This window comes from Myotis myotis, unplaced genomic scaffold, assembly GCF_014108235.1.
Source record: "Myotis myotis isolate mMyoMyo1 unplaced genomic scaffold, mMyoMyo1.p scaffold_m19_p_19, whole genome shotgun sequence".
NCBI lineage: Eukaryota > Metazoa > Chordata > Mammalia > Chiroptera > Vespertilionidae > Myotis > Myotis myotis.
The window spans coordinates 16,831,006-16,846,366 of NW_023416323.1; the positions used below are offsets into that span (position 1 = coordinate 16,831,006).

At 61.4% G+C, this 15,361-nt stretch overlaps 1 protein-coding gene across 4 annotated transcripts in view; it reads right to left on the bottom strand.

The window, feature by feature from the left end:
• The window catches only part of GSE1 (Gse1 coiled-coil protein), a 416,147-nt gene that overhangs the window by 26,702 nt on the left and 374,084 nt on the right, over nucleotides 1-15,361 (bottom strand). For 3 of the 4 annotated variants that reach the window (XM_036346653.1, XM_036346652.1, XM_036346651.1), the window contains exon 3: nucleotides 10,083-10,301. The exons of the other annotated variant lie outside the window; for it this stretch is intronic. In XM_036346653.1, the coding sequence (XP_036202546.1) occupies nucleotides 10,083-10,301 (219 nt within the window). The remainder of the gene's footprint in view (nucleotides 1-10,082; nucleotides 10,302-15,361) is intronic. 4 annotated transcript variants of the gene reach the window in all.

The window sequence follows — 15,361 nt, forward strand, 5'->3', positions numbered from 1 at the left end:
GCTGGCATCCACCAAAGTGGTGTCAGGATAGAGCAGGCACAGAGGGCAGGAAGCAGCCAGGGCCTCAGGCACAGAGGGAGTCACAGCAACACCACCGAGTGAAGATGAAAAATGAGAAACGCAGCTACAGGGTCTGAATGCAGTTGTACCTGCTGTCCACTCCCACCCACCCCCCGAGAGGGGCGGGGCCTCACTGTTTCCAGCCTGTGGTTCACTCTGCAAAGTTGTCTCACTGGATGCTTATGGTCTGTGCACTCTTTCGTAGATATTTATCCTATATAATAAAAGCCTAATGTGCAAATCGACCGAACGGCAGAAAGACCAGTGGAACGACCGGTTGCTATGATGTGCACTGACCACCAGGGGGCAGACACTCAACACAGGGGCTGCCCCCAGCCTGCAGGCCCCAGGCCAGCCAAGGCGGGTGCCAGCTGTGGGGGGGGGGGGGGGGGGTTCCCCCGATGGCCCCACAGATTGACCCTGATCGCTGACCAAGCCTAGGTGCCCTACCGGTGCATGAATTTTGTGCTCTGGGCCTAGTATTTGGATAAAAAGCCCATTTAAATTTTTGGAAAAATACAAAATACTAGGCAGGGATCTTGCTCTTTAAAAAAGGAATTTCCATGGAATCTCTACCAATCAATCTCCTTTTCCTGGTTTGTGGCATCTTTATTGATATGACTCCCCCACCAAATAAACCCCCCCCCCCATATCAAGTTTGTGGATTCAGTGGTTTTTAGTATATTCACAACTGTGCAACCATTACCACAATCAATTCTAGAATGTTCTCTTTACCCCCAAAAGAAACTCCCTACCCATTAGCACTCTCCCCTCCCTGCAGCCCCTGGCAACTACCGATCTGCTCTCTGTCCCACGGATTTACCTATGCTGGGCCTTTCATGTAAACGGGGCCACACGACATGCAGCCTTTTGTGTCGGCCTCTCTCACTGAGCATGATGTTTTTATGGCTCACCCCACCGCACCGTGTCAGGCCTGCATCCTTCTCGTGGCTGAATAATATTCCACTGTATGAAGGGACCCCATTTTCTCGATCCATCATCATCAACGGATGGTTGGGAGTATCACCTTGTGAGTGGTGTTGATGTGACCACTGCGCATAAAGCCTCAGATACTTGGCTGCCCGTAGGACCTACTGTGCGCCCAGCTTGCACTCTGGGCGACCCTGTCTAAACTCTGCCTGTGAGTGGAGGGAGGGTGGAATTCATGCTCTGGAGCCAAAAATGTAAAGAAATAAAACAAATACACCAAGAGCCCCCACCCATCAAGGCAGAGGCTGCAGCTGCCCGGAGGCCAAGCTGGGGTCAAAGGCCGGACAGACTGTTGTCCTGCAGGGCTTAGGGAAGAGGAGACCAGACACCTGAGCCCCATCCTGCACCAGCTTCTAGGCCTCAGGGAGGGAGGCGCCTGTATTCCCCCTGGGGAGCAGGAGCACCGGACAGCCCAGGGGATAGTGGAACTGCCTGGGAGACTCAGGGCCACCTGGCCTCTGCCCGCTCTCTTCCCTGCACACCACCCTACACCATTCGTCTCTGGATTAGCCTCCTTTCTAAGAATGAGGGAGCTGGGGGTGGGGGGCGCCTGGGAGGCCATCACAATTAGTGCCTAATCCCTTGGGGCCGGGCTGTCAGTAGCCAGCGGAGCACGCCATCGATCCCTGACCACGCACCCGCCAATTAGCGAGCGGCCACCCGACCCTGTTCTCTGGGCGGCGGCAGGGCCGCGATCGCTGTAATTAACTGGAGGCATGCGGCGGGAGGCAGGGGACGCAGGCGGATTGGAGATGACAAGAGGCAGAGCACTCAGTGTCACCTCTGCTGCCTGACTTCGAGGATTAGCGCCTCGGGCCGCCTGGGCACATGTAATTAACAGCTGAGACCCCAAAGATGCCACAAGGGGAGGGGAGGGAGGCCTGGAAACAAAGCTGCAGCACTGCAGCAGCCTGTCAGCTCTCCTAGACGTGCACTTCACCAGCCACGCAAACAACTATTGAGCACCAACTGCATGCCCTTAACAAGGATCTCTGTGTCACTAAGGACCCCCTGGCTTGGGACACTGTAGGGTGCGGAGGGCAAGGACTGGTCGCAGTCACACCAAATAGCCCTTGTCCACCCCAGGCCTGACCCTGCATTGAGTCAGACTGCCTAGCCTGGGGGCGTGACAGAGGAGAGAAGATGACGGTGACCACCTGATCTTTCTCTAAAAAAGGACCATGGGGACACCTTCCTGAGGCACGTGGGGCTGGCGGGCAGCACTGCATGGGCAGCTCGGAAGCCAGCAGGAGGCAGCTGCTACGGATCTGCAAGTGAGCAGCAGAGCAGCACGGGTCCCTTCCGGCTGAGCTGCCCAAGTGCAGGCCTGACCTGAGACCCAGAGCCGGGGGGGAGGGAGCCCGGGGACCCTCTGTGCTCTGCTTGCCCGGCCCCTCCGTTCTCCCGTTTCTGCGTCTGTTCTGGTCTCTGGGCCGACCCTACGCAGTGAGAACTTTGTCAGGCCGTCACGACCCTGGGGACACCATGACCCTGGCTGCCACCTGCGGACGCGGGGCTGAGTGAGCCCTCGGTCTGGTGTGGGCAGCAGACCCGCTGGGAGACAGCCTCCCACAAGGCCCTCTCCCTCCAGGCTGCTCCTTCGCAGGCCCCAGCCCCACCCAGGATGTAGGAACCCGGGCTTGATGGCCTCATGCCATTTGGACCCGGAAAGGGGTCTGGCCATCGATCAGCTGGACCCCTTCATGTGTGAGGTCCAAAGGGGCGGTGGGGCCCAAAGGCAGCCTCCCGGCCAGCAGGCAGCGGAGTGGGACGGACACCGGACCGGACTGTCCCAGTTTGGGTTCTGCCTCCTTTCCCTGAAAGGTCCCCACGGAAACGGGAACAGTGGGCCCTGAATGGAAGTCCAACCTGTGCCGGTGGGAGCGTGGGGTCAGCGAGATGAAGTCCCCGTCAAAAGCACAGGGTAGTGGGAGTGGGGTGGGAACCCTCTGGACTCACAGCAGGCCTGGCCCAGGCAGGGACGCCGGGCACAGGACACTCCCACCTGCCACCTGGAGCTTCTCCACTGGCTGGGAGGGGAGGGGGACAGGCGGAGTCCCCACTCCACTCCATGGCCACCAGCACGTTCCTGCACCTGACTTACTGTCATTAAACCCAAATCAGCAAGCGTGAGATGCAGATCTTTACCACCAAATGCATTTCCAGGGGCCAATGCCTTGCTGGTGAGCAGGACTGGAAGGCCAGCGGGCCCCTGAATTGAGGGGCAATGCTGCTGTGTTAGGGTGCAGAAGCCGAGAGGGGTACACCAGGGAGGCAAGGGAAGAGGGGAGATGAGGCAGAGGGGGCTTAGGGCGACAGGGAAAGTCGCTGATGCATCATCATGGTCAGGGGAGGCCAACACTCTTGATATCCAGACCTGGTATCACCTGCCAGTCCACTGCTCCGCTCGCCTCCCCCAGCTCCCCCACCTTCCCTCCCATCTCGCCGGCGCTCAGCTCCCAGGCATGCCCGCTGCCCCTTCCCAGGGCTGCGTTTTCCCCGGTGCGGCCTCCCTTGCCCACCTGCCTCCAGAATCCCAGCCCAGCAGACAGAAGAGAAGGGAGAGGCACCAAGGGCACCCCTGCCGGAGCTCACACCTGTGCAGAGACAGATGGGGCTGAAGACACCCACAGGGAGATGCCACCTCGCCAAGCCTGCCAGCCGCACGGCTGACACACACGTGCGAGCGGAGGGGGTGCCAGGCGGGATCTCTCCTCCCCGTTTGCTCTGTGGCAGCAGCAAGGAGAGGCCCCTCAGGCTGGCTGAGCGATGGGCACGCGGAGGCAGTCACAGCCCCAAATGCAAACAGCGGGAGGGAGGGCGCTCCCAGCCGCCCTGGGACTCCGGGCCGGACCGCGGCTCCAGGGGCTCAATGGTAACCGGACCCGCCTGCAAAGCCAGGGACAAGACGAGGCAGATAGCCAACTGACACTGGGGAAGGAAGCTGGCTGGGGACCCAGCGTTCGGGGCTCTGGACCTGAACGACAGCTAGAAATTCAAGTCCAGCTGCCACCATCGCCACCCTTGTCAACCTCCTGATGTCTGATCCAGAGAAAGCCGTGGTAGCTTGGTCATTTCTCTCACAGGCGACAAAACCGGTGCCTGTGCTCAGTGCAGATGCCACGGGGTGAGGCCGCTCGCCCGTCCCACAGGCTCAGGGCGGCCACGTCACACGCCCGACGCGGATGCGATCCGCTGGAAGACGCCATGGGACGTGGATGGGCCCACATGGCTTCAGAGCCCACCCTTGCTCACTCCACCGCGCCCAGCCCCTGGCCACAAAGAAGGCCCCCAGGCCACAGCTGCCGGAGGAGATCCCACGCCCACAGCCGAGCCCCAGGCGCTCTCCAGGGGCCGAGGAGCCGTGTGCTGTGACCATCAGCCTCTGCAAGACGTGCAGGGACAAGAGTGGATGAGTTGGGATTGGCCTGATGTGCCCCCGGATGTGCACAGGCCCCGGGTATCTCGGGCACCTGCCCCCAGTGGCTGAGGATGGGGCCCTTGGCTATGCAGCCCCAGCTCTCAGCAGCCAGCGCGGCAGCCCCACGGGAGGTGCCTCAGCAGCGGAGGCGAGCAGATTGCCACACAGCTTGTGAAAGCCGCCCTGTCACGCTCCGGACGGCGGGGACACAGGCTACCAGACTCGCCCTCTGTGGGGTGCAGAGGGGAAGGGTCAGGCTGAGGAGGCTCCTAGGGCAGAGCGAACAGCTATCAGACCCCAGCCAGGGCCAGGCAGGCCCAAAGGGTGAACAAACTGTCTCGCGCCCTCACTCAGCCGTTCAGCAAGCACCTCCAAGCCCACGGGCCGGCTGGGGACACCCGCAGGCCCTGCCAGCCCTGGAGGAGGCTGAGAGGGGCCACGACCTGTGACGGGTCTTGGGACTCCTTGCCTGGGCCTCATTCCAAGGCCCAAACTGGGGCTTCAGACACCTATGGGGGGCATGGTTTCTGTCCAGAAGAGGTTCTAGGAGGGGGCCTGGCAAGGGGGGAGGCCAGCCCAAGGCTGGAACTGGCCTAGCAGCTTCCAGGGCGGAGGAAAGGCCGAGTGGCCCCGGAGACATTGCTTTGACGGGCAGGGCAATGAGGGGCGGGCTCCAGTAGCTGATGACAGACATCAGGGGCACTGCCTGCGTGACACCTCAGTCCAAGGTGGGGCCCCTTGGCCTGCCACTGACAAAGGGTCTCATGGGTGCATTGGGGTCAGACCCAGACTTGGGATTTAGACCCAAACCTGTAGCCTGAGGCTCCTTCCAGAATGTGGTGTGGCTTGGTCACTCTGTGGGCCCCTTTCTCCCAAGGAGTAAAGACCAGGGACTTGGGGAAGGAAAGAGGCCGCCCTGGGCCTGGACTACCCCATGCCATCAGCACAGGCAGGACCAGCTGTGGCGGCAATGGCTGACCCCAGCCCGGCCAGGCTCTGCCTCTCACTGCGGCCAGCCCGAAACCCGGGCCCAGCTGCCAGTGTCCAGGAGCATCCCCCACCACCCCAAATGGAGGCACCTCCTTCCCAGGCCCCTCCCAGGGAGGCCCTCAAGCCCCAGGCTGGGCTTCTGGAGGGGGAGGGGGCAGAGGAGAGGGTGGTGGCATTAGTGGTGGGGGTGGGGGTGGCAGCAGTCAGGGTAGAGAGGAACTGGCGGCACTGGTGGCCCTCATTCACACCACACAGCTGCTGTGCCTGGCGCTAGGTTCCTGCTGAATCATCAGAATCCATGAGGTAGATGTTATCCTCGTCCTGAGAAAAGACAGAGGTGAGGTGACAGGGCCAGGGTCGCACAGCCAGGACCTGAACCAGAATCCACTAATCGCCGGATAGCACCCTCCCCGGGGTGGGTAAAGGGTCAGGCGGTCCAGGCATCCGGCCCCTAGGGATGGGCGCCCGGCCACACTGGCCACAGGGGACTGATCAGGCCGGTTCTGCTGCAATGGAAAGAATGCGCGTTTGGGAGTCTCGGGAAAGATAAGGTTCCCCACGGAGGGGCGACTCCCCACAGCCTTTCTCCGGCAGAGCAGACGCAGAGCACAGATTACAGCCTCTGAACTGGAGCTTTAAACCGCACCCGCGAGGAAAAGCATTACAAGCCAGAGAAGCAGGGGGGACAGCTTGGTCCGAGGCTCAAAATAAGAGGACACGTCCACAGCTGGGGGAGGGGTGTAGGGAGGTCAAAGGTGAACCGGATGCGCTCCAGGCTGGGACAGGCAGTCAGGCAGCCTGGGGCTGACAAAGCCAAAGCCAGTCAGCTTTCCATGGGGCCTGCGGGGTGGGGCGGGGCGGGGCGGGCGGGAGCCTGTGCAGGTCTGGAAGTGGCTCTGGCTCCAGCACCTCTGCCTGCGGGGATGGTGCTGTTGGGAGGCGACCATGGGGTCCTGAGCCACCTCAATCCCCAGGTGCTGAGATGCCAGCACTTCCGGGAGTATGAGGGCCCCTACCCCACTGTCCAGGGGGCCCCCTCAGAGACAAGAGGCCTGGCCTGGTGGGAGAAACAGCAGGTGGCAGTGTCCTGTGACACCAGTCCTCTCTGCTGATGATTTGGGAAGCTTCAAGCTTGATGATGTCGTCCACCAACAAAACAGAGAACAGAGGCCAGGGCTACGCTGAGCACGGGGTGGGAGGGTGGGCGGCAGCATGTAGCCAGTGCGCAATAAACATCACTGCTGTGACTAAGGAGGGAACAGGGGTGTGTGCCACCCAGCCCAGGGGCGCCGTGTCACGGGAAGGCACGAAGTCCTGCACTGCACCGTGGAGGGGCTGGAAGGCAGCGCATGGCTGTGACCCACAGGGCCAGCACCCCCATGGCGGAGTGGCGGCCAAGGGGTCCCGGGTTCTTTTAGGGGTGACGAAAATGTGCTGGAACTAATGGTGATGGTCACAGAACTCCGAATACACGGAACACCCGAGCTGTACCCTCGCAGCGGTTCTCAACCTTCCTAATGCCACGGCCCTCTAATACGGTTCCCCATGTTGTGGTGGCCCCCAACCATAAAGTTATTTTTGTTGCTACTTCATGACTGTAATTTTGCTACTGTTACGAATCGTAATGTAAATATCTGATGTGCTATATGTGTTTTCCGATGGTCGCGACCCACAGGTTGAGAACCGCTGCAGGGTGACTTTTATCATAAAAAATGAACAAGTCTAATCCCTCGCCCACTGCCAAGCCTACCCAAAGTCCCCTGGCTGTCCGGTTAGGGAGGAGAGGCAGAGCAGGGGAGCTGGGCCATGCTGCGCCTGGATCCCTGTGCCTCTGTCCCCGGCTTCCAGAAGCTGTCCCCTCTTTTTCCCCACACCCTCCAGGGAGGCACGGACTACTGAGAGCTCTTCAGGGGGGCACAGGGGCCTCCTTCCCTACTGAGGTCGCCGCTCAGGCCGGTGGTCCTCACCCTGCTCTCCAGACACTCAGAAAGCCAGCGGCAGCAGCTTACAACCTGACCTCTCTGGCCTGGGCTTCTCCGGCTGCGCCATGGACCAACTTGGGCTGCAGCCACTTCTGCAGATGGAGACGGCAAGGCCAGAGCAAGGGTGACTCAGCGAGAAAATGGGGCCGGGCATGGGGTATGACCCAGAGAAGGTACCATAGGGTCACTAAGTGTCTCATTTCTTTACATCAAGGCCCCGACTAGGGCTGACCAGGTGGAGGATTGCAAACTGAGCTCATTGCCATGGCTTCGAGCACTCCACTTTGCTCGTGGCCGCCACAGCCAGGTACGAGGTGACGAGGCCCAGGCACACACACATCAGAGCATCCTGGGGTCCACATACTGCTCCAAGGTCCACAGATGCCGAGCCCCACCCAGACTTCAGCTTTCTCAGCAGAACAAGGGGAACAGCATCAGGAAACCAGCGGCAGACACCACGCTGTGACGACGGTAAGAGCTCAGGCCAGCGTGGGTCACCTTCTACCGACACTTCCCAGGGCGTCACACAGAACACCCGGCTGTAGCCACAGAGCCTGACCCGCGTCAGCAGCACACTTTGTTCCCAGCCAACGAGGCCCAGCAGCCTCTGGCACACCGGCTGCCTCCTGGGCCGCCACTCACGCCAGACGCTGGGCCAGCCTAGGTCCTTGGCGAGGAGCCAAAGAGCCATTGAGGCAGCTCCTGCTCCCTGCCTACATGTGGGCCCGCATCTGCAGGCCTCTCCACCACCTGCCTTGGCAAGGAGGGGCGTGTGCCCTCTCGCTGCCACATCCTCTGCAGATGTGGGTGTCACTCTGGGACTCGAGCCCGGCGGGCCGGGAGTGGACACAGCTGCTTGCTGAAGCCCTGACACTCGGGGTGACTCAGCCCAGGGGACCAGCGTCCTCCCACACGCTGCTTGGAAAGCCACGCCAGCCGTTTCTTTGTCTTCTGGAATGCTCTTAGAGAAGACAGCCAAAGCAGGGAGCTGCTGGGCAAACTCTGACCCAGGGGCTTCTCACAGGCTCTGAAGAGACCCCGAGCCTCAATTCCAGGTATGTGCGCGGCTCCCCGGGCGCCCTGCAGCCTGCCCGGCTATCTGGTCTGGGGCCTCACTGGGTCCAGGCAGAGAGCTCAGCTCGCTGCCTCCTCTGGGCGCCTGCTCTTCAGCGGGCGGTGCACTGTGACCCCAGGCAGCCAGGCCTCTTGGCACTGACGCTGTCATGTCCTCAGAAGTGGCCATGGGGTCCCCGGGCCGGCGTGGAGGATGAGGAGGGGTGTGCATGCAGCGACGTGGATGGTCTGCTGGCAACTGCACTGCCCAAGTGGACGGAGCAGCCCTCAGCGAGTGGACGTGAAAGCAGGCCCCAGTGGTCCTCCCTCCTGGGCCAATGCCATCCTGTCCATCAATTCTAAGCTCATTCCCCCCACACATCCTCCTCCATCCCAAAACCAGGTAGTACAAGGGGCCTGGGAAGAGACGAGATCCCAGAACTGAAGAACCCCCAGCAAGCCCAGGTCAGGGCAAGTGTCTGTTCCACTGAGCTGAGGCCACAGAGCCCACAGGAACCGACACAGCTCCTTCCTGCACACGTGTTTCCTGGGCGCCCCCCAGGGCCCTGGAACCCAGATGCCAAGTCTTGGGCCTTTGGGGCGAGGCAGACGACAGGCAGAGGCACCCAGAGTACCCGACGACAGGCAGAGGCACCCAGAGTACCCACTTTCTCTGCCCCAGATGTGGGCCCCCGCCTCCTAGCGGTAAGTCCAGAGGGTGTCTAAGAGGCCTGCACCAGAGCCCGCATGGGTCCAGGTCTCCTGGCAGCTCGGTGAAAACCGCCCCTTCCCCCACTCGTCGAACCAGCTGCCCTTGCCCACAACTAACACAGGCCAGCAGGACGCTCATCCTGAGTGCCCGAAGCCAGAGGCACCGAGAGCCTCAGTGTTCAAACAAGAAGAGGGAAGCTCAGAGAGGGTCCACGTTTGCCAATGTCACGCAGCACGTCACTGCCCCCAAGACACCAGGAGCTAGGGCTCTGGACCGCTCGGGGACACCAACCCGTCCATGTCACCGAGCAACCCCTGCTTCAGTGAGGTGGGGATGCCCCAGAAACCCTGTTCCAGGATCTTTCAAGTTTCCAGAGCCTGTTCCCTGACACACTGGGGTGGGTATCAGAGCCTGGAGCCACATGGCTCTCTAGGGACAGGTGACCTGGGGAGTGGGCTCCCAGGGGCTCCGGGGAGGCGGGTCAGGGCTCAGCACTCCCGAGGCCACTCGGGGCTCCGGTGGCCCAGCAGGTCCACCTTCCTCAGCCGGGTGCACATCCCACCACCGACCCCCCCACGGTGGCTCCTGGACCCAAGAAAGGACAGAGGCAGGGCAGAGCGAAAGCAGAAGCCAAGCAGAGGTGCCCGTGGCTGGGTGGGCGCGCTGTCCGGGCAGGGGTCCGGGAGGGCCTGCAGCTCACGGTGCTGGTCCCACCAGACAGAACCAGCACAAGAAAACCAAGCGGGGACTGGAGCCCTGGCTCCTGCTGGTGGGCCCCGCTATGTCCCGGGCGCCCCAGGAGTGGAGTGGCCTGGCAGGAAGGCACGGGGGCTCCTCTCCCTCCCTCGGTCGTGGCCTGGCGTGCGCCTCTTACCTCTGGGCTCCTCTGCCTGTTTGGCGAGCTTGCGCAGCGCAGCGGCAAAGCTGGAAGACGGCGCGGCCTGGGCCGACAGCGCACTGCTGGTGGCGGGGCTGCCGCTGGGCACCAGGGCGCCATTGAGCGGCGAGGGGGTGAGGGGGTTGACGGTGGCGGTGGTCCTGGTCGTGGTGGAAAGCATTCCTAGTGAAGGGGACTTGGGCTCATGGCTCATGCCTGAAACAGGAAGAGAAGAACCAGAGGTCACCCAGAGAGCAGGAGGCCAGCACCAGAGCGGGGCCCGGGGCTCAGGGGTCTGGCCAGCAGGGGCATGCAGGGAGCAGGAGCAGCCTGGGTGGCCCCAGAGGATAGGCAGGCAGAGCAAACAGAGCCAGTGCTGCAGAGAGAATGGGCTGCGAGTCCAGCCAGTGGCCCCGAGGGCCCAGGGACACCCCCACCCGCCTGGATCCATAATGAAAGAACAAGGTATGCGCCCAGGACCCCAATGGCTCGACCTGCACCATCCTACAACCTTGCCAGGGCCACTGGGTAGGCCTGGGAGAATGCAACAGCCTCAGAAATCATCCCAGACCAGGCCTGGGGGAGGGAGACTGAGGCAAGGGGAAGGGCCAGCCCGACTAACAGTGATAATGAGGACAAGCAGGCCAGCAACTCACGGTTAACCTTTCTGACAGGCCTCTGGCACAACTGGTGAGGCCGGCACTGCTACTGTCCCCGTTTTAGAAAAATGGAAACAGAGGCTCAGACAGTGCAGACCCGGTATCTGACTGAGCATGGGGGCCCCATAGAGGCAGGCCCCCAAAAGACCAGTGCACCCACTTCCCCTGAACACACATCCCGGAGAGCAAGGCCATGCTGGTGCCCTCAGTCCTCTGCTGGGCAGGGAAAAATCTTGGGGGCGCGGGCCAGTGCACGGAGGTGGGAGGTGGCTGGAGGCCTTGTTTGTCGCCACCATGCCTGCCTGAGTCCCGAAGCCACCCAGGGATCCTGAATGGTCTCCAGCTGAGGAGGTGCCTCCGAGAACAGCCTGTGGAGGATGGGCCGTGTCAGCGGTGGAGGGAGAAGTGGGGGACAGAGCACAGTGAATAGGCCCCGCCGTTCTCCCTCACCGGGCGCAGACCCCGCCTGGAGAAGCTCAAGATTCAGAACTGCAGATCTAACCGTCATCGGCGGGGAAACCCCCTCCTCACAGGGGGCCAGGGCCAGGCCACACTGGCCAAGGAGCTGCCGCCCACCAGGGTGACCTCCGACGCCATGCGGGAGGACCTGGCCACCTAATCACAGGCCCGGCCTTTCCAGTCCCATTCAAGTGTCAGCGAGGAGGCGGAACCTCCCCCTGCCCCGCACGCCCCATCAATCAGGCCCAGCTCCGTCTTGGGCGGGAGAGGATGCCATAAATAAGTTCTCCGTGAACATTTCCTGCCTCTGGGGCCACCTGCCCAGGCCCAGTCCCTGCTCCCTCGCTGCGGTGCAATTCCAGGGCGTAAATCGAGGCCGCGCCTCGGAGCTGGCAGGGGCAACAGGTCAGGCGCAGGAAGGAGCAAATTACCCTCCAACCCCCAGACAGAGCCTGGGAAGGCCGCGGGGTCGTCTAGGGAGGGGGTTCTTGGCATCATGGGCGTGGGGGTGGGGCAAGCTCAACCACAGAAATCCAAGAACACAACAGGGCAGGAGCATGGGAGCAGGCCCCCCCGCCCCAGGCTGTGATCCCCCGACCCAGAGCCCACCTCACCTCTGCAGGGTTCTGTGTCAAGTCTAAACAGGTCTGACTGGAACCTGCTTCCATGCCCCCACCCCCAATGCGGCCAGCTGAGCACAGGGGTCCCCCACAGGGGCAGGCCCCCAAGACCAGCCCACCCACTTCCCCTGAACCCACGCCCTAACCCTGAGCCCCAGAGAGCCAGGCCATGCTGGTGCCATCAGTCCCCGCTGGGCAGGAAAAATGTCTTGGCGAGGGCCGGGTGCATGGCGGTGGCAGTGGGGCGGGGGAAGCAGCTGACGCATAAAAGACAATATTGAGGCAGGCGCAAGCTCGAGGGAACACCATTCTTTCGGGTGAGGGCTTGTACTTCGGGAACAAAGGACCCCCTCAAGAGCCCCTGTGCCCACAGCCAGCAGGCTGGCTTCCCAGCTGCCGGCGGGTCACGTGGGCAGCAGTGCCCACGGCACCGACCCGCGGCTGACCCCTGGTGTCCTCCTCTTTCTGGAAGGGCGGGGGAGGGGTGGGGAGAGGGAGCCACATGTCCAGTCACCTAGAACTCAGCAGAGAAACCCAAGAACCGGGGTCCTTGCCCCTAGCAGTCTGATGGCCAGAAAGCACAGGTTCTGACAAGAGTTCTTTCTCAGCCAACCTGGCGCCCAGCCAGCCACTCAAGGACCAGTGAGCACATGGACAACGTGCTCCGGAAGCTTGGCCTCAGGCTGCCTTTAGTGTCCTTTCCCCCCTCCCATGGCCAGCAGGGACAGAGGATGGGAGGTGCGGCCAAGGCCACGAGTCAGCAGAAAGCAGGGGCCTGGAGGTAAGGGCTCAGCACTGACTCAGCGGCCAGGCGCCTGGGGTTTTAACCTGGCCCTGCAGCCCTTAGGCAAGTCACTCCACCTCTCTGAGCCTCAATCCCCTGGTCTGCAGAATGGAGATAAGGAGAAAGTCCACCTCATTGAGGTTAGTCCCGGAGGGACTCAAGGAGCTAATTTATGTGCTGGGCAGGCACATACCAAGGATCGCTTGTTATTATACAGCCCATCAGCCGACTGGGGCAAAAACCCTGCTCCTAGGTCTCGACGGGTCTGGGGTCTGGCCAAGGCCATGCAGGTCAGGCTCAGCAAACCAGGACAGAGACTGCCTACTGCCCCACCTGGGGCTTCGAGGGGCAGAGGTGAGGCGGTGTCAGAAGTCTGTGCACTGCTTAGGGTGGGGACCCCAATGCTACCCCTCCTCCTGCTGCTGCCTTCCCCAGGCCTTCGGGACAGCCAGGCCCAGCCTGGCATGCAGGCCTCGGGCAGAGGGCCAGTGCCATGACCCTGAGCGGGCAGCAGCGGCAGCTGAAGGCTGACACTCAGGACACCGGGGACCAGAGCTCTTGTCCTTCTGCCCACAGGGGACAAGAAGGATGTGTCCCCACACAAGCGCTGATGTGGGCAGTCCACAAGTCCTCAGGGTCCTGCTCAGCACCCACTCTCAATGCACCAACTGGGGGGGGGTGTCTCCAGATGCTAAGTGGCATAAGATGGAGGCCTGCCCGTCTGGGGCCCCAGGCAGGGCCTCCAGTTCACCAGGTCCTGACAAGGAGCTCAGAGGAAGGGCACTACTAGGGCCGCTTGGCAGGGAGGTGCGTGAGGAGGGACCCTAGGGCTCCCTCACCCAGGGGACATCTCAGCAACCTCAGAGGCCACACAGATCCTCGGGGCACCTCTCAGGAGAGCCCGGGAGAGGCCGCAGCCGCAGAGCCACCACTTACCATCCCTCCCTGTGCCCACTCCTCCCGGCCTCAGGCATCGCTCAGAAGCCAGCAGCGTGCAAGTGGGGAAAGTAAAGCCAGGAGCTGTTGGAACGCTGGTGAAGGCCGCACAGACGGCTCAAGGCCACGCCGTTAAGCGGCACATCTGGGACTTGAACCCTGTTTCTTGGGCTCAGACATAGCGTTCTAACCACTCATGACACCACCTGCCTAGTCTGAGACCTAACCGTGAGGTCTGACCGAAGGTGTAAACACGCACCCTGCGCTAAAGTACCTTTCACCACAGTAGCTCGCCTGATAGTTTCGCTCTCTGAGGTTTCGGTTCCCTCCGATCGCTTGAGCTGAGGGTGGTCAGCGGCCACGCTGTGAGGATGCTCAAGCAGCCTGCTGAGAAGCCGTGTTTCAGGGAGCCACGCCCTCCCGTCTACAGCTGTGTGAGGTGCCGTCCCGGCAGCTGCTCCTCCAGCCCCCATCAAGCCTCCGAAGACACAAAAGCCCAGGCAACAGCTCGATGACAGCCTCACTGCAGACTGAGCCAGAACTGCCAGCTGAGCTGCTCCCGGGTCCCTGGCTGTTTTTAAGTTTGGGATAGTTTGCTATGCAGCATCCGTTGAGTGTCACTGCCTACTTGTCTCATCAAGGCCCACCCTCTCAATCAATCTGTCCCTATCTCCCTTCTTTCTTGAACCCCAAGAAGTTCAACCATCTGATCGTCTAACCATTATGCTGTATATCTGAAGCTAAAATAATATTGAATATCAGCTGTAATGGAAAAAGAGGTCCAACCATCTGCAAAGAATTACTATGCGCCTTTATCCAGAGTCCTCTCTGATGCCATCAATTCCCCCCCCCCCCCCCCACTCTTTAGAGATGTGGCCACCTCTTTAAATCCCAAATACCCTAAGACAAAGGAGTCTTTGTGCCCATTCTACAGACGGGGAAGGGCAGGCTTGGATGGAAGGGCTAACATGATCAGCAGCAGACCAGTTACTCAATCACAGCACCTACATCCCACTTACAAGGTCAGGGCCCAGATCCAGACCCATTCTGGGGCTGAGAGAGGGGCCGGCTCTGCCCTGCCCGGGAGCCCACCTCGTATGTACACTGCCATGACAGACAGGGAGGAGGAGCTGGGAGGCGAGGACGGGCAGTGTAACTGTTGCACCTCCCAATGACCAGTCCCAGAGGCCGGGGAGCAGATGTGAGGTCACTGCCCAGTAGCCGTGTGACAGGCTGGCCAGCTGGCAACTCGGGTGAACATGCTGTGACTGCCAGCTGCCAGTGCTGGGCAGGATGGCACAGAGGTGCTGGATGGGCAGGTGGTGCCACAGGGCAAATCCCAGGCCAGACCCCAAAATGTCTCATGTCCCTGTGGCCAGTGGTGGGTATCTTCAGTTGGCAGCAAGAGGAGCAAATCTCTCTTTTTTATCCTTTTTAAACTCTCTCTGTTCTAGTATTTCTGCAGTGAACCAGGTTTTCAAAACACGGGGCCCTCAAAGAGATGGAGACCTGCCTGCATGAAGTTGGCACAGCCAACAGGAGCATGGGGGTGTCCCCGACTAGGGCCGCCAGCCAGGTGCAGAAGCCAAGGGAACTGGGGTGTCCCTGCTGGTACTGGAACCCAAACCCTCACCTACAGCCCCCCTCGCCAGCCAGGCCTGCCTCTCCTTCCTCGCCTGGGTCAGCCACCACCTGAATGTCATCATCAAGCTCCCGCTGGCATCCGGACAGTGACACCCCTCCTCCCCACACTGAACCTGCCCTCCCCACCTTCAGACAAAGCCTGGCACCTGCTCCCCAAACCCGGCCAGTGGCCTG